Source organism: Callorhinus ursinus, unplaced genomic scaffold (genome assembly GCF_003265705.2).
Source record: "Callorhinus ursinus isolate GAN/ISIS: 27379988/994484 unplaced genomic scaffold, GSC_fseal_2.0 scaffold6, whole genome shotgun sequence".
In the NCBI taxonomy this organism is placed as follows: Eukaryota; Metazoa; Chordata; class Mammalia; order Carnivora; family Otariidae; genus Callorhinus; species Callorhinus ursinus.
The window spans coordinates 41,660,729-41,683,767 of NW_027397068.1; the positions used below are offsets into that span (position 1 = coordinate 41,660,729).

At 35.0% G+C, this 23,039-nt stretch overlaps 1 protein-coding gene across 5 annotated transcripts in view; it reads left to right on the plus strand.

Annotated features, from left to right (window-relative positions):
* The window catches only part of NKAIN2 (sodium/potassium transporting ATPase interacting 2), a 965,996-nt gene that overhangs the window by 442,696 nt on the left and 500,261 nt on the right, over window positions 1–23,039 (plus strand). For 4 of the 5 annotated variants that reach the window (XM_073893867.1, XM_025865124.2, XM_073893866.1 and 1 more), the window contains one exon: window positions 12,971–13,108. The exons of the other annotated variant lie outside the window; for it this stretch is intronic. In XM_073893867.1, the coding sequence (XP_073749968.1) occupies window positions 12,971–13,108 (138 nt within the window). The remainder of the gene's footprint in view (window positions 1–12,970; window positions 13,109–23,039) is intronic. 5 annotated transcript variants of the gene reach the window in all.

Genomic DNA, 23,039 nt, shown 5'->3' on the forward strand with positions numbered 1-23,039 from the left:
GTTATGAGTACGACTGATGTAACCAGGTTCAAGTTTGTGTTTAGAGCCAGCTCTGTATAAACGTGTGACTTGAGTGATGGGACATGGTAGCTCAGTGCTTTGGACAGCTCTTAAGTAAATTGGACCTTCTTAAAAATATTTAACATTTTAAAATTTCTCTCCAGATAGTAGCATCACTTCAGAGATATTGTCCAATTTATTCCCCATGCCAATAGATGAAAATGCATATCACTGGGAGATAAAAGCATTGCAGCAATGTGGTACCATTCTGAGGGCTACATAAAGTGGAAAAAAACTCTATTACTTAAAAAAACATTTTAGGCAATATTTTGTGTGGTTTCATCAACTTATCAATGAACCCACTGAAAAGAAATGGTATGATGAGTTCATGAAACTAAAAAGAGAATATTCTTGAAACAAAGCATAATGAAGTACATGTATGCATTTATATATATTTGTATCTGTAACAACTTACATATATGCACATATATTCTATGCATGCATGTATTATATATGCCTATATATTTATGTATATGTATAATGTGACTTGGCAGATAACATGATTGTAGTTCAGTTTGGATTCTCTACAAGTCATCTTCACCCACTGACAACTATATGAGCTTAGGCATTTAATCTCTCTACCTCAGTTTTCTCATCTTTAAAATGGAGATAATAATATTGCCTACCTCATTAAATAAGCTCCTATCTATAAGATACTTGGAATAGTGCTATGAATAGTAATAGTATTATATAAACTCTGCGCATGTGGACAGAGAAACCATGAGTATGATTTAGGAGTGCTTGTAGTGCTTTGAATTTTCAAGCTTAAGGTATGAAATGCATTTCATAGCTTGACAGAATTTATCATTTTGAGCCTATACCAGTTATCTATGCTATATTAATGGAGTCTGTGGTAGAACTCCTGAAGCTGCTACAGAATATCATCTCTTATTACATTCACCCATGGACATCCTGTCACAGCCACAGACATTCTGTCAACAAAAAACAAATATTATGACTGCCTCTTTTCAGAACAGCATCTCCATATCTGTATTGAATTCAATTAATATGGTTAAAGGGCACAGAAGACGTGGTATTTACCATGCCAAAAATAGCATACCTCATGACAAATTCTAAAATGTTCCTGTAGCCATCTGAAATGATATTCTGTTGTATTCCTACTTGCAATTTCTGATACAACCCACTGCTACAGTGACTGTCTAGTACATGGTAGTGATCTTGATAACATTTCTGCTTTCATTTCAACTCTTGATTGGCCTTTAGCAGTCATAGTAAGTGAGGCTGTCATTCCATCTCCCATCCTTATGAAATTGAATTTTATGAAAGAGACGTAACCTAGAGTTTGAGAGGTTTGATTGACATCTTCCATATGGCTGCCTTGCCGTATTCAAAGAAATAGTGCCATGAAACCTCTGCGGTGCCTTCATTTGAGAACAGATGAGAGAAGAAGGAGACAGGGAAGACACCAGAGTGTAGGACATTATGATGTCCACCTCTGTTCCCTGAGATGGTATGCGTGCGTCCACCTCCAATTCTGTTAAGTACCCGGCATCTGCTTAACAAGGAGCACCAATGATAGTAACGACAATATTAATGCACGGCCTCAAATGGGGGAGGGCAGGAGTATTGGAGTAGTATTTTATCTCATTTTGAATTCACAAAAAAAAATCTATACAAAGATAATAAGTATTTATTAAGACCCAAACTGAAAGCTGCCTAGACTTTGCTTCTCTGATAATGATATATGAGGCATGTTTTTGGACTCTTTATCAGTTTTACAGGAAAATATATATATATATATATATATATATATATATATATATATATCTGCATTTTTACCTAGTTGACAAATTTGAAATTCTCCAGATGGCAGCTTTAATATGTTTAATATGATTGTGCTGTTAAAAAATAGCAATAGAGTTTTCCCTAGAGAAAGCCATTTGCTATGAGAAAGCAATACCATATGATACATGAAAATAAGAACATTGCAAGCTATTTTTGTTATTTGGCTTTTACTGAGCTCTCGATGAATAATAATTTAAAAAAAAAGTCTATGCTGAGCCAACAGACAATACTGATGATGAACTTAGCAACTTATTTTGCCCAGTTCCTAAAGTCTCTTATTAAAATATAGTCAACCCATCTCTCATCTGTTTTTCTGCATATTGGTTATATTAGCCACATGGTGGGTTTTTTTGTGTGTATACCTGCTACATGAGCAGTAGGAGATGTGGAAATGGATCAGAACCGGATATATAGATCCATAGCAGTGGTGTCATTTAAACAGCTACACCTGTTCCCTCATGAGAGTTTTGAGAATTTCTGCCCTAAGAACCATTGCAGATATTAGATATCTTATAGTAGAATACTAATTCTGCCAGACAACATGAAAATTGATTCATCTCATCACCAGTTCCCAATCCCACACCTCACTAGTGCCTCGGGCGGTGCTTTGCATCACCCAGCACATCAATATGCCATCAGTGCTTGTAGAATACGTGATTCAAAAGTCCATGGCTGTGATCTTCTGTACTGTAAGCAGTTTCTCCCTATGTTGTGAATATTTACCCCATTTGTGTATTAGCCTTGGCTTGGATAAGTTAAGACTTTGTTGTGGAGGTACTGGAAATTTCAAGGTCAGTGGTTGCATTAAACTTTCTAATTCATACCTGTCATGTGCTTTGTGTGAGGCATGAAAACTACCTAGAACAGCTGTCGTTTTGATGTGTTCTGATTCTTCTGAGAGGTTAGATTTCCACTGAGTAAAATTATTATAGACTCTCTGGAAAAATCAAAACAGGGATCCACCTACCAAGAGGACCTGAGCTGTGATCATTTTAGTTCATTTCGTATGAGTACAGGGAGGCCTTAAACTCCACATAGATATCATCTTATTGTAACTTTGCAGGATTACAAGTCTACTGCATCAATGGTATAAACTTTCAGCTTCTTTTCTTTTCTTTTTTTGGTTTTCAAAGTTTTGTTAGCTTATTTTATTTTCAAAAAGTTTCTGTCCTAACAGTAAATTTGTCTATAGAGAAATTGTGCAATTTGTAGAAATAGAGTAGTAGTAATAATAATGATTATTTTACAGAATTATCATAATTATGTGAGTTTATAAGCCATAGAGCTATATATAAATACAGTTACTACTGTATATTTTTATCTTTTATCTTGGACAAAAAACTTCATATGTTACTTGCTTATCAAATTAGGGAAGTATTTGGTAATAAAGTAGAAATGATGCCCTAAAATTTTTGAAAGCAACAACTAAGGTTCTAGTATGTTATAGTTCTAGTAGTATGTTCTAGTGTGTTGTAAATACTTTGTGGTTGAAAACATGGACATTGAAATTAGAGTAACTAGCTCTGTAATCATGATCTTGGTCATGGTATCAATTTCCTTATCTGTACAATAAAGGTAATGGTAGATAATCATTGTAGAATGCATGATTTAAAAGTAAGCATTAACTAAAAGAGCATATTAAAGTCCTTATCATAATGCCTGATTATATAATAAATACTCAATTTTTAATAACTATTGTATCAGAGGGGCACCTGGGTGGCTCAGTCAGTTAAGTGTCTGCCCTCAGCTCAGGTCATGATCTCAGGGTTCCTGAACTGAACCCCATGTTGGGTTCCCTTCTCAGTCAGGAGTCTGCTTCTCCCTCTCCCCCTACCTCTGACCCTGACTCGTACTCTCTCCCTCTCTCTCTCTGTCAAATAAATAAAATATTAAAAAAATAATTATTTTATCAGAATCCATACTCACTATTGTCAGAGATCTGATATTTGTGTTATAAGGAGATATTAAGTTAAAAAAATGTTAAATCCCTACTACAAAACATCAAATAATATACAGTGATTTCATACACACACACACACACACACACACACACACACACACACACACAGTTTGGCATATGAACATATAGATGAGGCAATTATATGACTGGGTAAGTTCAGTTCAACAACAGACAAATAATATGATTTGTGCTCTAGTGTCAACTTACTGTGCTACATTTTTTTGGATAATAATTTTAAAAATCTAGTATAATATGCTAGTCATCAACTTGTCTTTTGATAGTATGAATGTTAACTATGAAATGGTTATAAATTACTATGCAGAACGAATAGCTGTGGGAAATAATAAATGATTCTGTTATCACAACAACTAGAATATTAGCTGGCATATGCAGAATTACATATAAATGGCATTATTACACAAAATGGTGGGAAAAGTCCTAAAATATACTATTTGACTCTGATATGGGTCAGTTAAATAGCCCTATTAATTTCATCTCAGAAATATGTGATTGACTATATTTCAATAAAAATCTGTTAAGAAATACCATGGATTGTTTCAGTAATGCAGCTTATAAGAAAATGCACTTCTGTATGAAACATAAATACTTGTTTTTATTTAGTTTCTTTGAGTTTATGCCAAATCCTTCCCATTATTTTCTTGAAAATCTTTACTTTGCTTAACTGTATGGAGACACAGTTTTTTAAATAAGGTGCAGAGAGGGAAAGAAAAACATGAAAGAAATTGTGATATTTGAAGCCTGTTCTTTTACATAACACTACAATAGATTAGGTACATGGGGTGTTGAATAGGGCAGGAAAACATTCATTGAGGAAGACCTCCCCCTTCCCCCAGATAATTGAGGCTATCCATGTCTACATGTTATTATTTGCATTTGTGACCAATAAAATAAGAAATATTTGATCGTCTATAAACGAAATATTCCTGCAAGACCATTGATCTAGAATATTTGTATTAAAATACCAGTGTGTAAACTTGTAATGTGTTGTTAAAATATGAATTAATTAGCAGCCATCTTAGGATGCAACTTAGGCATTGTAATAATTATATGCATTATTACTTTGATCTTCATGCAAATTATAAGAGCTATGTACTACATTTTTCCCATTTTAGAGATGAAGACGCTGAGATTCACAGAGATCAGGTGACTTCCTGTGGTCGCATAGTGAGTTAGAATTTAAATATGATTTTTTTTGATATAAGACTTGAGTTCTAAACCACTATGACCTGTTGACTTCTATTATAATTGAAGCCATTAGGGCCACATCTCCTTTTGGGGGTGTTTTCATTATTTGTTGTTGTGGCTTATTCCTTTGTTTTGTATTTAAAGAAAAACAATTATGTGGGGAGGAAACAGAAAATCCTTGGTTCAGTTGAAATAAGGTAAATTATTATTTGTGACACAACACCTTACCAAATACCTTACAATTTTATTTTGTTCCCTCAGTGAACAAACACCCCAACGCGTGCACACATACACACACACACACACACACACACACACTTGAAAACTGCAATTACTCAATAGTTAATTAAAACTTTTCAAGTAAAGCTCTGTGCTTGGCTCTGTCCATATCTTACAAGTATAGTTATAATAGACCTTACTTCAAGTTTATTCTCTTCATTTCATATTTGAATCAGATCTCTTGGTAAGATGAAAGATTTGTGTCTAGATTATCTCCTGCAGATAATGTTTAAAAGCTGGCATATATATATATATGAGAACATATATGTTCTCACTTGTCCGATATGAACAACATAGAGAATCTTAAGCTGGGAGCATCATTGATCATATTCATACAGAGTTTTGCTTTGTGTTTTGCTTTGTGATACTCTGGTATTTTAGACAATTTCACAAAGACCTCAGCACTTCAGCAATATCATAAAGACCCAGAAAACCTCTCAAGTCTTTACAGCCTTCCTGGGGATTGGCTTAAAAAGAAGAGAAGGCAACAGGGGGCATCCTTTGTAATTCTGGATAAAACAGTCCAGATTATGTTCAAGATTACAATGCAGCATATGAGACTGCAGGGGAGGGTAAGTAACCAGAATGTAGATGAGATCTAGTGTGGCGAGACACACTAAATAAATACAGATGTAAGAACGGGCAGCTTTGCCAAGATGGGCAGACAGCCAAGAAACAGAAGATGCAACAGGGAATCAGGTACAGGAGAATCATAAATCCAAGCCAAGATCTCAAAGCAGGGATAGAAAGAACAGAGTCCTATATGGATCAAGGAAACAGTACCAGAACTGTTTCTTTAGCTCCTTCAATGTTGTTTTAGTTCTCTATGAGGCAAGAAACAAAGAGTAGATACAACTGGGAACAATAAATTGACCATAGTTGACAGGAACAGCGATTTCTGTTGGCAAAATTCTGATAAACAGATGGCTAGAAGAGGTTCTGTCTGGACGTTTATGGAAACTTTCATAGTCCTACGGATGAAATAAGAACTTTGGACCCATCTGGGACCTGTTACACCCATTTCGATTTTCATCATGATTTCCCCGAGTATTTCCTACTTTTTATGCTGTAACAGAGTTAATTTTATTAGTTACCTTCTCCTGCAGACAACTACAGTGCAAATCCTTCCTTTATAGATTCCTAAAATACAAACTCCACAATTTGTCTTTTGTTGACTTTTTAAAAAAAGACTTTATTTATTTATTTGAGAGAGGGAGCGCGTGCATGCTGCGGGGAGGAGCAGAGGGAGAGGACCCGCAGACTCCATGCTGAGCCCAACTCCAGGCTTGACCCCACAACCTGAAATCAAGAGTTGGGTGCCCAATGGTAGGGAGCCAACCAGGCACCCAAGTATTTTATTAACTTTTGATGAGTTTGTCATTTCCCTGAAGTTCACTTGGACAATGCAGAGGGATTTTAAATGGGAGTACTCTATTTGCTTAGCATCCCAGTCTGAGTCTATCTTATCTCTCCCCAGAGACCTGCGTGTGGAGACAGTCTGAAAGTGTGGGTTCCTGAAGGAGGGTGAGGACAGTGACATGGGAGAGAGTACAGGGAGAACAGGTGTGCCCATAGACAGATTCCATTTTAAACTATAATGTAGCACTAGAAATAATTTGTTTTGTCCTAACCTTTAATAACACACTTAAATTTCTTTTTAAATCAAGGAACCCATGTTCTACCATGACAGAATATAAAAGCCTGTTGAATCACAGATCTGTACTTCTGAAACAAATAACGCAACATATTTTAAGAAAAAAGAAAAAGAAGGGATGCCTGGGTGGCTCAGTCGGTTAAGCGTCTGCCTTCGGCTCAGGTCATGATCCCGGGATCCTGGGATCAAGTCCCGCATCAGGCTCCTTGCTCAGCAGGGAGCCTGCTTCTCCCTCTGCTTGTGCTCTCTCTCTCTCTCTCTCTCTCTCTGACAAATGAATAAATAAAAAATCTTTAAAAAAAAAAAAAGAAGAAGAAGATAGCAGGAGAGGAAGAATGAAGGGGAGTAAGTCAGAGGGGGAGACGAACCAGGAGAGATGATGGACTCTGAAAAACAAACTGAGGTTTCTAGAGGGGAGGAGGTTTGGGGGATGGGTTAGCCTGGTGATGGGTATTAAAGAGGGCACATTCTGCATGGAGCACTGGGTGTTATGAACAAACAATGAATCATGGAACACTACACCAAAACAAATGATGTAATATATGGTGATTAACATAACAATAAAAAATTTTTTAAAAAGCCTATTTTTTCCTCTCAAATTCTGTGTATAAGTTTTATTGCATATTAATTGTAATAACTTAGTTACACTTTAAAGACATAAAATTACAGAAATATTTGGGAGAAAAATTTATTAAGAAATCTTAGTAGTTATTACCAAAATGCAGTGTCTCAAGGAGACCGATTCTGAGTCCCACCAATTGAAAACAACTAGCCATAAACGTCCCGTTACGGCTTTTAAAAAAAAATTTTAAAGTGTTCATGCACGTGTAATTGCCTTGTTAATAAAGTTAAACGGCAATAGCTACCTATGAAATATGAACGATTCTCAATTTGCTATGCAAAAAAACATTTGAAGCACGCTTGTTTCAGACGGAATACTCTCCTATTAAGGGGTCAAACTTAACTTAGCAAATTATTTACTTAATTGGGCCCAGTTTTCTCAGATGTACATTGAGGAGTGTGGAGTTAGTGTCTTCCAGTTTGAAAAGTCAATAGATACATTTATCCTAAAGGCATTTCACAGGTGCTTTTTATGAGTATTTGTTGTCATTGTTAGTAAGATAAATTCTATTTAATGTACTTATATGAAAACTTTTTCAGTTGAAGCTACTCTACTAGATAAACAATGACTACTAAAATTCATGTTTACTATAATGCAAAAGAGAGGAGTCATTTTCATGTTTAATCAATATATCAAAGAGAATTAATGACACTTTTTATAATATTTGGGATTTTGCCATCAGAATTTTCAGCTGTTCACCATTTTCACTTCTGGGGATTTAGCCTATGGATGTACCAACACACATGTACAAGGTTGTGTCATGCACTCAGGTGTGTTATAGCCAAAAATTGAAAACCAAATGAATAGCTGTTAAAATAGAATGCTTAAATAAGGATATAATGAGGTAGATCTATAATGTCGGATGTAGTAATGTAGGGAAACATCCACAAACATCATAAAGAGCAAGATAAAAAGCCACATCTACATTGCAATCCTATTTATGTAAATGAAATTATGTGAAAAAATTTCACACACATATATATGATAGATAAATGTCTATATGCTTGCATGTACGTACAATATTTTCCTTAAAAGCTAGATACTTAATAGTGCTTCCCCAAACTGACACAAGTTGCTTTTGGGGAAAGGGAGTAGAACTGATGTTTTCTTCTAAGTTTGTTAAGTGCCTAAATGAACGTTGTACCTTACGTTTTAAGGCTGTTGCAACTTCTGTAACAGAGATAGAGAAAGAGAGAAAAAGATAATTAAGTTATGGGTCAGTTTATCCATACAAAACTTTCAAAGAGAATTTTATTTAACCCAAACTGAAACTGTGGTAAAAATAATATGAAATTTCAAGTAGGGATTTTTCCCAGGAAGAAAAGGATAATTGAACATGACAAAAACTATCAATACAAACAATCACATTAATGATATAAAAGAAAAGAATAAAGTGATTATCTCAATGGATGCAGAGATAATAAATGATAAAGATTAGCCTCGATTTATATTAACAAATAGAAACTTCATAAATAGTAGTATTCTTTTTTATCATGTTAATCACCATATGTCATTAGTTTTTGATGTAGTATTCCATGATTCATTGTTTGCATATAACACCCAGTGCTCCACGCAGAACGTGCCCTCCTTAATACCATCACCAGGCTAACCCATCCCCCCCCTCCCCTCTAGAACCCTCAGTTTGTTTCTCAGAGTCCATAATCTCTCATGGTTCATCTCTGCCTCCGATTTCCCCCCCTTCATTTTTCCCCCAATGTTTATAGCAGCAATGTCCACAATAGCCAAACTATGGAAAGAGCCAAGATGTCCATCGACAGATGAATGGATAAAGAAGATGTGGTATATATATAGAATGGAATAGTATGCAGCCATCAAAAGGGGGAAAATAATAGTATTCTAAGAGAACAAAAATCTTTGTGAAAAGCACCAAGTTATGCATTAATAATAGACTACTACCGAGAAGCCAAGCACAAAGAACTAAATTTATATAGAGCTAAACAGACAAGCATGAAAGAGACTTATTCCATAAGACCTTTTATTTGAAAATGACACATAGAAACAAAATCAATACAGACAATCCCCAACTTACAAAAGTTTGACTTACGAGTTTTTGATTTTATGATGGTGTGAAAGCAATATGTATTCACTAGAAAGTTACTTCAAATTGTGAATCTGGTTCTTCCCCCAGACTAGTGACATGCAGTACAATCCTCTCCAATTATACTGGGCAAGAGGCAGGGAGCCATGGCTCCCAGGTAACTACAAGATCACAGGGGTAAACAACCAGTACCCTTACAGTCATTCTGTACCCATACAGAATTCCGTGTTTTCACTGTGGGTACAGTATTCAGTAGATTACATGAGATAGCCAACTCTTTATTATAAAATAGGCTTCATGTTAGACGGTGTTACCCTACTGTTTGCTAATGTAAGTGTTCTGAGCACATTCAAGATAGGCCAGGCTAAGTCAGGATGTCTGGCAGGTGAGTGTATTAAATGCATTTTTGACTTATGATATTTTCAACCCATGATAGGTTTATCAGGAATATAACCCTATTGTAAGCCAAGGAAGATCTGTATCTCTTTCTCAAGGCCATGTACATATATTTGTATGCCGAGTATGGAAAGGACATAAAGCAAATATATTACAGAGGGTCCAATGGGAGAAAGGAGAATAAACTGAGAACATGGGTTGAAGGAGGCAAATAAGAAAATAAAATAAAACAAAAAAGGAACTTTGCCTTGACTAATGTCATGAATTGACAAGTATGATCAAAGAAATTCTCTACATTATTTCACAATAAATAAGTAAGGTAAAAACGTAGCATATATCCTGTAAACAACATAGACCTACAACATAAACTGTGAAAGCTTTTTGTTTTTGGACTAGGTTTGGTTTGGACTTTGTTTTTGGACAAGTCTGCAACATAAGGACATGGCTCAGGGACCATGCAGAGAGTCCTACATTTTTGGGGTTTTGTTTGTTTGTTTGGCACTTATCACTTCTAAGACATCAGGAAAATCACTTAGACACACACTCCATCTTAGATTTCTTAATTTGAAAAATAAGACAGTATTGACCTCTCTGGGTTTTGCACAGAATCAATGAGATAATACATGACTGGGGATTAGCACGAATGCCCAACACATGCTAAGTGTTTTAACTAATATTTGTTCTCCTGCCTCCAACCCCATCACCCTTCCAGTAATTCCATAGTTAATATGCTTTCAGATGGAAAGGAATTCATAGAAAAGCCTGCAAGTACTTCTATATATTGTTATTCCCGTTATACTCTCTGAATTTTTCAGAAAATCTCCCCTTCTCCAGTCCCCAGCTCTAAATTACAGAACATGTGATAAAGCTACTTATGATGGCTAAGAGGGCCAATCAAAAACGGGTAAAAGCAGAAATATTATATGAAGAATTGCACATTAACTTATTCAGTCTGCATAACCTTGTAAGTAATGTTTGATGAAAGTATTAGTTCTGTCGTAAAAAAGGACTAATACATGTTGATAGAACTTCATTTAGCTATGCAGGCTTAGCAAGTATATTACCATCTATATATTTTTTATAATTAACGATGGTGCTGCTGTTTTCTTCCATAATTGGTGCATTTATTGAGAGATTTCCCACTGTTTGACTAATGCGTTTCATCCTCTATACTTTTTCCCTGCTGTTTCCCCACAGTTATGACTCTCAAAATTTATAGAGTTTAGATTCCTCTTGCTGCTGTTTACATTCCTACTTACTGTTTATTCATAGGATCAAGACAGAGAGTTCTATGTTGGAGTGAGCTTTTATACAGATGATTAGGAATGGGGCTCTGAGAACAAACACTTATTTTTTGGTACCATTAATGGATTCAAAAACAAGGTATACATAATACTGCCTAACACCACAAATGGATCTCCTTTATGTGAAGTGTTGACTGCCTGATAGCAGTTGAAGAAATGTTTCATCAGAAGGCAGTTCAAAGTTTATGAATCTGGAGTCATGTGCAGTGTTATTTACGTTCCACTTTTGCAACTCCAGTGGGTATTGTGGATTTAGAAAATGCAAGGTAGAACAGACCTACATTCTCCCTTTTTTAAATCACTGCCAAGACTAAGTGAAAATGAAGATTTGACAAGGCTGGATTACCATTACAGCCCTTATATGGTACCCAGTGTGCCTTAGGAAACAGAAGTGTTATGCAAACAGTTGTCATGAATTGATTTTCTTTTTTAAAGCCTGATGGGAAAATGTGCTGTGCAGCTAAAGAAGTGCAGTGGGAATAATGATCATTCAAGAAATCTTCAAAGTGAGCTACTAAAAGCACGCTGTCTATTTTGAGAGTTAGTATGTCCTTTTGACAAGAAATATCATTAAAGCATAGTGATGTTAGTAACTGAGGGGTTTTTAAATCCTTTTCCTTTAAAGCCTAGCCCCCCCCCAAAAAAAATATTGAATCTCTGTGTGGAAGATCATCAGGTCCTTTCACAATGTTTTACTCCAAACAGTTGATTATCATTCCACCTGAGGGAAGGCAGGAAGGATAAAGCTGGGTTTAATTCACCATTCCCCTTTTGCTTTGTTAGATCTGATGAACAGCTTGTGTTTTCTGGTTGGTTGGTTGGTTTTATTTTTCTTCTCTCACTCCTTAGATTTGTACCTATGTCTTAACTGTAAAGTTGTGAGCACAGATCAGTGTAGGATTATTTGAAATGACCTACGTTCCTTGCTTTTATAACAGTGATGCTTTATTTTTATTTTTGTTTCCCATTGTTTTAATGTCCTTGTTGCACCCTTTTGCCAGTTATATAGGTAACAGAGTATGACAAAAAAAAGTCATATTTATTTTATAATCCAGTACTATTTGGGGTAGAAGGACCCTAGACGCTAGTCAAAATCATGTATTTTACAAATGAGGAATCAGAACCCCAAAGAAGGGGAAGACTTAGCTAGGGGACTACAGCTGTTGAGAGGCAGATTGAAGTCCAGAATCCGGATCAGGTGACTTGCTGACGACTTATTTTTCCTCTACATCAATCACCTTTGTTTTATTCCCAACTTGTATAATGACATTTGAGCAGATCCTAACAGCAAACCCTTTGTGTGGACTTTGCAAACTTGCTGGTTGATGAATCCAAGTGTTAGTGCATATGACAATATAATTTATCCTGAGACTGCACAGATGATATCCTGTGAATATGGCTTGATGTTGCCACAAAATCATCCCTAAAAGGATTATAGCTGTCTGTCGATCTACAACTTCCATAGTGTTTCTTTGAAATATACCTGAAAATGTCAGTCTCACTGTTAAAGACAAATGCCAGATTGAGTAACACAGTTATAATTGCTAATTATAATACAATGTGATCCTTTTTATTCTCTCTCTCATCACTGTGCTTATCTATATATCCTGTTTTGCTATTTTAGGTTTGTGTGCTGGAGAGGCAAATATTTGACTTCCTTGGATATCAGTGGGCACCTATCCTGGCAAATTTTGTACATATTATTATCGTCATTCTTGGTTTATTTGGAACTATTCAATATAGACCTCGTTACATAACAGGAGTAAGTACCCTCCCTGCTTCTTTAAAAAAAAAATTGAAATAAAGATGCAAACTACAAATGTCTTGAACATTTATATGTATATCTCTCCATAAAGTACTATTAGGTTGTTTTCCTAGTTTCAGATTACATCTACAGTAATTGAAAATGTCAAGTTTAAAACACTTGACAGTGAATGTAATCAGATTGTGTTTTCATAAATTATACTTCCAGCGACTATTCTATTGTAATTAAAAACAGAACTATGCCCCTATATTTCCAAACTATAAGATTGTGTCCTTTGATTTAACAGATTTTGATGGGAATTTCCCCATTTTAAATAATCATATTTTATAAATTGAATATAGTTTGAAATCGTATTATACAAATGAATATATAGCTTTGATGTCAAAATATGTATATATATTGGAGTTAATGTTTGATACATTTGAAAGCCAGAAAAGTCTGAACCACAGTCTGTATATTTTCCGTAATTCTCTTTTTGGTTCAGAGGAAGTATTTTGCATCTCCACTCAAGTTAAACTTACTTAAACATAAAAGTGAAATCCAACTGTGTTGCAGTTGCTATGGGAACCATAACTTAGAATTTTTTACTTTTGTACGTGCCTCAGATCTCAGCTATAGCGCTTCATTAATGTAGATTTTTTTTTAGTTTCATCATTTTTTCTCTTCTATTTTTGACAAAGGAAAAGTCTATAAGCATTTTTTTTTAATTATAAAGCAATTTTGTGGTAAAGGAATATATAAGCTAGTGCAGCTAAAGCTCTGCCTTATTCAACACAGACCAGCAAGGCTTCTCAGGTTTCACCAAGGCCTCCTTCACATAAAAGATGCCCTCTCCTGACCTGTTGTCTCAGTCATGTGGAACCTAGATAAAGCTCACCGGGGCTGAAACAGACGGTGTTGTGACAGCTGGACCAAGGGGTCCACTGTCTGGCTAAGGATGAGTGAGAAACCCATAGCTTTCTTCTCTGGGTGCATGCCCAGAAATGAATGCATGTTCCCTCTCAGGGTATATAGCCATGTAAATCATACAAAAAGCATGATGTGTTTTGTTGCAGGGTGAAGTTTTCCAATACACAAGATATGATAGTACCATTCACTTTCTTATATAAATTATAACATGATCCAATATAGGGAAGTGATTGGGAGTGGGTCTTCTGAAGTCATAATACCAGGATTGAAATGTTGTATCTGCCATTTTTTTTTTATTTTTAGACAAGCATGACCTCACCAATTTTTAGTTTTCCTACTTTTAAAATACGAGATTATATTAACTCATAAGCTTCAATTAATTAATTATAAGCCATTATATAAGAGATCCTTTTTTTAAAAAAAGATTTTATTTATTTATTTGACACAGAGAGACACAGTGAGAGAGGCAACACAAGCAGGGGTGTGGAGAAAGGGAGAAGCAGGCTTCCCGCAGAGCGAGGAACCCGATGCGGGGCTCGATGCGGGGCTTGATGTGGGGCTCGATGCGGGGCTCAATCCCAGGACCTGGGATCATGACCTGAGCCAAAGGCAGACGCTTAACAACTGAGCCACCCACGTGCCCCTATTTGAAAGATTCTTAATTTAACTGTTCTCTTTCATTAGACTTTGAGGTTCTTCCATGATTTTATTTGTATAAATAATGTTGCTGTGAGTATAATCTTATAAATATGTCATCTCCATTTCTGATAAAGTTCTTGGAATAAAAATCTAGATGTGGATAAAAATGTTTGAGTAGTTTAAAAACTCAGAGGTTTGTTTGGAGGGATAAATGAATATCCTGTAAAATGTCAGCACAATGCTTGGTATTTAAAAAGTGGTCAATAAAAGTTAGCTATAATATTTTTCTCCTGATTGTTATTATTATGTGAAATGATACTAAATTGTATAGACTAGTGATAGGCTGGCAAGCAATTTAAAATAGACCCAGGGGTTCTAAGCTATTGGTTGAACATTTTTTTCCCTTTTATTCCAGGCTGTTACAACTCTTTAAATGATTTTGTAGGATTTCTATGTATCAAATTATAATCCCATCCCTTTAGATAAAATACATACCCACAGATCTTTTCAAGACAGGCTGTTTCACTCTAGCATTAGCTGAGAATTAAAATGCCATGGGACACCTTTAAGATTGTTAGATATTTTATATAACTAAGAGAGTCTCTGAAATTTTTTAGAGGTCTTAACAATGGGTCTTAGAGCTACATCTTTGATTTGATCTTGACTTGCAAACAGCATTCTGAATTTGATCTTTTCCTTGAGACAGCGTCTTACTTGGAAAACCTCTTGCCAGGTTTTCATTGATGAAGACGCTGTAAACGTGAAACCTTTATTTTCCAACTCTGCAAGTCCTGAGTTGGAAATAAATTCTCTAAATTCTGCTTAAAACCTGAATTGTTCTCTCTTTTGCTCATCTCTCTCTTACAATTATATTATGTATGGCTAAAAGGTGACAACACTGTCAGGTGTTTGCTTGGAAATCCCCTTAGCCAGATCCACAAGTTGATAGGTATATTTTCTCTCTTCCTAGTATTGCAGCCAGCGTTGGTGGTATAGTGTTGAGCATAGCTGCCTTCCTAGTATTGCAGCCATAGTCAAGCTCATGGTTCTGATAGTAATTTATTGTGAATCCTTTTTTTTCCCCAGTCCTCAAAAATGACTTCCTTACTGTCCTTCCTTTCTTCAGTGAGAGTCTCCTTATTGCCCTTATAGCCTCCACCTGTTACCTTTTCTCAAAACGAATGCTGTGCTTTAGGTTTATGTTATAGTATCATTTCAGTTTGGGTACCGATTTCTGGTCTAGTTACTTATTTCTGTGTATTTTCTGTATAACAAACTTCTGAATAATCAAATTAATGGAATCTAATGTCCATGATGCTATGTTAAAGGTCAAAGGTTGATTCAGGAAAATAGAGAATTTGCCATAAAAATGGATTAAGATTTTTAATTTGCCTAAAGACGACAAAAGGAATTACAATGAAAAGAAATTTGAATGGAATCATAGGTGCCATAAATTGTGATCATTGAAGAATCTGTGTTTAGCAGAAAAATGCGTAACGGGGCAAGCTGTAACTAACAGTAATGTATTGTTGCTCTTAAGTAATTTCCAAGGGCTCCCTGTGCACTGGAGACTCAGATATGAACAGTGAAATTTATTTTTCTCTCCCCTAGCTATGTAGGCCTTTATTATTTATTTGCCATTTTATATTTTTGCATTCAGTTTAGAAATAGAAGTAAACTCATAATTTCACAACTGAGAGTTACTGTTAATATTTCTGCATATTTCCTTCATGTGTGTGCAAATGAAACATAACAGATTCTGTCACGTCTCAAATAGGTCTTCCTCTCTTTCACAGTTTTAAATTCATATAGATATTCATTTAACCTTTTACACTAGTGTTTATCATACTATATAATAATATATAACATATATTATGGGATCTTATATATTGTATATTGTGTGATTTCCTTGTTTCCATGGTAAATAATCCATATAATCATCTCCATAAAAATACTCTCATATTTATTTGTGATTTCAGCCCTTGGAAGAAATATCTCAGTATAATTAAATAATATGAACAATTTTAAGGTTCTTGGTATATAATTGGCAATTACCTATCCAAAATTATTTTACTGAATTATCCTCCCACAAATGTACAGCAGAGTCTATTTTACTGCACTCTTGCTGACCCTGATTATTATCTGTTCTCACATTTGTCAATCTGATAGGAAAAAAAATGTCATTTTTGTTTTGAATTGTATTTCTTATCTTGACGGAGTTGGATTTTTTCATATGTTCATTAACTATTTTCCATTTGTATATCTTTTTGGGGGGGATTGTCTTTTGGTTTGGATTTACCTTTGCTCAGTTTTTCTATGGAGTCTTAGTGTTTATCGTAACAGTTTTTATATATCCATCGTATAGGAAAGATATTTATCCTTTAAGTATCATCAGTTTTTATTTTGATGTTTATTATTTGTCTCTTGTTAAAATAAATTCCCTGTCCCTTTGTGGTATCTTCTATTGCTTTACAAATCACAAAATTTAGGGGTGCCTGGGTGGCTCAGTCGGTTAAGTGTCTGACTCTTGATTTCTGCTCAGGTCATGATCTCACGGGGCTCAAACCCCATGTCAGTCTCCATGCTCAGTGGGGAGTCTGCTTGAGATTCTCCCTCTCCCTCTGCCCCTCCCACACACACTTTCTCTCCCTCTCTGTCTCTAAAATAAATAAATGAATTTTTTTAATTATAGCATTTAAATATCATATTTGAAAAGTAACGATAAGTCTTCATTGAGTTTTGTTTCCTTTACTAATCTTTTCTCTCCTAAGAGTGAAGAAGAAATATTTAAAAATTTAAAACACGGTAACTGGAAAAAGAACTCAATAGTACCCTTTGAGGGTGTCTGGCATTTCAAAGAATATAATATGTTGAAGGAAAATGAAATAGATAATTTCAATTCTAAGCAAAGGAAATCTGAAGCCAGAATCCATAGAAAGCCTGTGTATTATATAATTCTTGACAACATCAAATCTCCCCAAAAAGGCCCGGTTAACTCTGGCAGAATAATTTATAAATGAATACATATGAATGGCTGCCGTGAAAGCATTTCCTCATGTCATAAGTGGAATTGTCCAGAATATCTTCGTTTGGACTAAGGATACTGGCAAGCAGGATGTGATTGAGGATATTCAGTTTACTAATGACCAAAAAATGTTAATAAGTTGTACTGCTCTAAGTTGTCTAAAGTAATTTGAGGCGTGTGTAAGTTCCTAACTGCTAAAGGCACAGCAGTTTTCTTGGTGACATTACCAGAAGATGTGTTGCTGTAATGGCCAAAAAGATTTCTTTCTTCTTCCTTCTTTTCTACCTTCTTTCCTACTTTTTTTCCTATCTTCCTTGCATCCTTTCTCCTTTCCTCTGTTACTCCCCCCCTCCACTGTTTCTTTCTATTTAAGTTATTTTGACAGAAAATATAATACCTTACTTAGCTTGGACCCACTGGTTTAATCAAGGAAACCCAGTCCTGAAACTAGAAATAAATTTAAAGTAGCTAAAAATCCATACTCTGAGTTCATAAAAACAAAGAAGAGGACAGTGTACCAAGAACACAGTAATATTTATAAGACTCAGGTTGTTTTTTTTTTTTTTTACCACTTCTATTACGCTCTACAAATGCTCCTAGACATCTTCCTCTATAATTCCTATGAACCTCATATTAATTCACACGATTTCTGTCAAAACTCATTTGCCTAGGCAATAGCAGGGTTAGGATGTAGACCCAGGTCCTTCTGACTGCCAAACCCACGCCCTTAACCCCTGTACTGAATTACCTCTTAGGAGCATAGTACAGAGGGCCACAATCTATCTAACAAATGAAAACAAGTTTTGTTAAGTTATTGGAAAATTTAAAATCCATCATGATGTTTGCAATTTGGAGAGTATTTAGATTTTAAATTGTGATCTGCCATCCTCTATCAAGGATTATGTTTTTAGCTCTGTATTTAATGAGGATATGACCTCATGTCTCAAGAATTAAAAACAGAAAACTCTTAGTGATGGATATTTTATTCTTACAAAAGAACATCATCATAGGGCATCCTTAATTTCCAGAAATAGTGATTTAGAATGGTGTTTTTTCTTTTCTTATAACAATCAGCATTTTGATGATGATAATTCACATATACACACATCTGTATATATAGTATAATTTATGTCTAATATATATTAATTAAGGACAAAGTATCTCCTCTCACATTTGTTATTGGTAAAGAGCTTCAAAGAATTGATGAATTTGTGCCTATGTAATTGAAAAAAATAGCCATATTATGTATTACCCATATCATTTGGTAAAATATGTATTAATGTATATTATCATATCTAATGCAGAGGTTTGCCATGACATCAGTTTAGACTGCAATAGCTAATCCTAAAATTAAATGAATAGAAATGATTGGAATAGTTTCCTGTTTTGTCACTGAAAAAGCAAGAGATTAAAATAATGTGGTTAACGCTAATTTGACAAAATAGGGCTGTGATGGCTAGAAAAAGAAGCCAGTGTTCATTCATCTTTATTCCTGGTGTTTTCAGAATGATAAACTAGGGCGCCTGGGTGGCTCAGTAGGTTAAGCGCCTGTCTTCAGCTCAGGTCATGATCCCAGGACCCTGGGATCCAGTCCTGAGTCCTGTGTCAGGCTCCCAGCTCAGCGGGGAGTCTGCTTCTCCCTCTGCCCCTCCCTGCCTCATGTTTGTGTGCATGCATGCTCGCTTGCTCTCTCTCTCTCACAAAAATAAATTAAAAAAAATTTTTTTAAAAGAATGATGACTATTAGACTATATCATTAGACTATATCCCTGCCCATTCTTTCAAAACAATAAAATAATTGAACACTCTTTTTAGTTAATATATTAAAGTTTTAAATGTTAATTTCTAACCATTTTTTAAGAACTATAGCTCAATATGGACGACTCTGTTTCCTTACTACAATTTTTAAAAAATATATTACATGTGCTCCTCAATGAGTATTGATTCGTGAATTGACACACATCCTTCTTCCCACTGAAGGTGAGGGCACAGCATTAAGAAGACAACAATGAAGCAGTTTCAGACAAGGCTCACCTGCTTTGACTTCCTTGATTTTCTTCTCCTTGAACTAACATGCTAAAGACAAGTAACCCCATGTCATCCAGGGAAGACCTGAGAGCCACATAGTGACTGAAACACCAAAAGACATGGGGCGCCTGGGTGGCTCAGTTGGATAAGCGTCAGACTCTTGATTTAGGCTCAGGTCATGATCTCCTGATCATGCCTGAGATAGATCCATGCCCACTATGGAGCCTGCTTAGGATTCTCTCTCTCGCTCTGTTCCTCCACCCTCTCCTGGACCTGTGCTCTTGCACACACTCTCTCAAAATTAAATAAATAAATACACAAAAGACAGATCTAATGTCCATTTTTAAAAACATTCTGATATGGCAATTTGGGAAATGTATATATACCTTAGAAGATCTGTGAGAGCAGATAGTCACATACTTAATTTGTATGAGGGGGGAAAAAAAACCTTCTCTAAATTTCTTGAATTTACTTTTTACTGATGATGGGCCATGAGTTGAATTTTAATGGTTCATGGAGCTCAGGTCCCAACAGAGACTATAACCAACAGTAATAAATGAGAAGCACTTTTTATGTCCTATTTCCAGGTCATATGCTTCTTTATGTTTTTACTTCTTTATGTTCTTTAATAATGTTACCTCCCTAAAAATTTGTACACTCCTTGCAGTCATTCCTAGGAAGTTATTAATCTATGTTCAAGCAGTTGTTTTGCCTCTTTCATTCAACTTTTCTTGGAGAAAAAATATCCAGAAGAAAACTTATTGCAGCTAAAGCATTAAAAATGCACACTTTCTGTGTTCAGGACAGAAAATCAATGTAGATTAGAGATGAAGAGACTTGAGATAGTAGTAAATTAACAATGCTTCTAATGAGTTAGAGTAGTTGTGAAAATAAGTCTTTTCCCATAAGCCTGGGAAGGAAAAAAAAAAAAAACCATCATTACAAGTTTTATGGATTTAGCCTGTAGTCCTAAAATAAATGTAATCATGAAACATGGTAAATGCAATTTATTCTCAAAAGGATGTGTTCCCTTGGGGAAATGTGGGCCATTTGTTCTACAAGAAGATACTTTGTACTCTCATTCTGGTGTTAGGCTGTGACTAAAGATTTACAGAATGTAGTAAATATAAGTAATTACATTTTGACAATCTAAATTCATGTTTGTAAATCATCTAATAATTTTTGGGAAAATATTTTGAAGAAGAAACATGTTGTGATATATATGTGTATGTATTACTTTCTTGAAAAAAAAATCAAGTTAGTTCATGTAGATATTTTACAGAACCAAATACTAAAATTGGCTTTACAGTAAAATGAAAGTCTTTCTCATACCTCTCTCCAGCTGGTCCTAATCTCTTTATAGTTCTTCTGGGATAGACAGATAGATTAATCTATATCTATATCATCTATATACATAGGGAATATACTTTAGAGGGTTTGTAAAAGCGAAATCATTTTCACCTAATTTACTTTTGGATCATACTTTCTTTTTACGACCCCTCACCCCCCACCAGAGTTTCTGGTTGCCTTTCTTTTTTCTTCTTGTAAAAGGGAAAAAATTTTTTTAAGTTGTATCCTAAATACATTTTCAACTCTTATTCCCTCTATCTATTGCTTGGTATTCATTTTACTGTTATTTTGGGAACACATTGCTTTCCTGTTTGAATTTAGACCATTTTCCTCATATTTGACCATGATATTATCTGTAGCTTTTTATTTTAACGGTATATGCTCTCCTTCCCTGGAGATTTCTCACATAGTACTCTCTCTTCTTGCTTTTACCTAAATTGGTCGCTCTCTGAGCCTCTTAGACATCTATCTTCCCTGCTCTGTTCCCTGAGTTAGATTTATTCTTTCTTAGATGCAATGTATTTTCTTTCTGATACTCTTCACACAACTTCCTAAAAGGCACGTTGGCAAGGTAAACTCTGAATTTATTCTACCTTTACAGTTGAGTAATAGTTTTGTTAGATGTAGAATTCGGGGTTGAGAATCATTTTTCTTTAGGACACTGAGATCATTGTTCAGTTGCATTCTAGGGAGTGGTGTTACTGATGGGAAGTCTGATATCAATCTGTTCTTCATTCTTTTGTAGATAATTTTAAAAGAAGTTCTTGAAATATTCATTTTATCCTTGTGTTAACATTTCAAAGTGAGGTGTCTAAGCGTGGACATAATTTAAAATTTTATAGGTCTTTTGATTTGAAAAGACACGGATGCCTTCAACTCTGCATTTTACATGTATCATTTTGATGATTCTCAATGCATTTGAACATTTGCCTTTCTTAGGCTCAGATCATTTCACTTAACAGTTATTATATGTTATAGCTATTTGTTTACTTAATTGTTTAAAAATCTCTTTCTCTGGAAAGATAAATGCTTGGCTGATTCTAAAAGTCAGGGTCGTAGAGGGATTATCCCTGTTCTCTGGCCCACTTTTAACACTCACTTTTGTTCACATGTTCCTTCCACAAGTTTCCAGAATATACAGAATTCTGCCTAACAGTTCAGCTTCCCTTGTGTCTGTTCACCTCACCACATGCACGGTGGACTGACAATTGTTCCACTGTGCTTATTAATCAATGCATGTAGGTCTGGCCTTCCTCTTCCAGCAGTTGGCTGAAATACCTCTGCCGCTAATGTTCCACTGCTAGGAGTTGCAGAACTGTACATGTTGTATGCTCAGCTTGCCTTTTTGACTCAAAAGTATAACTATAACCATTAAAGTACATTAAACATGTTTTACTTTGGGATCATTTTCTTTTTATCGATGAGATCTGAAACGATGACAAAAATAGTTGTACAAAGATGTGGAAATCTAATGACGGCTATTTAATTTTATAGTCCCCGATTGCTCTTTGAATATGTTAAGTCAATTTATAATTACTGTAAAAGAGCCAAAGATTTGCTCATTTCTTGAGATGTTTATTTTCTAGTTAGTTTGTATTTATAGATATTTACCTCTTTTGATATTATAGAAATGAACCTGTCAGGCTTCAATATGTGTTGAAAATTTCTCCACATCTCTCTTATATATTTTTGTTTTGGTCAATTTGACCAAAATAACTATTATTTTAATTTTTATCTCAGAAAGTATATTTTCCAAGTTTCCTGTCTTGGTAATGAAGATATACCCACCCCAAGTTATACATATAATATCCTACATTGTTTTCTAAGATATTTATTAATGTTTATAGTAAGCTTTTAATTAATCTGGAATGTATTTTAGTATTTAATATTAACTAGGACACCAACACTATTTTCTTCCATGTGGGAAGAAACCATTTGTTCTACCATTTATTTACCCAAATAATAGAAATATCTTAT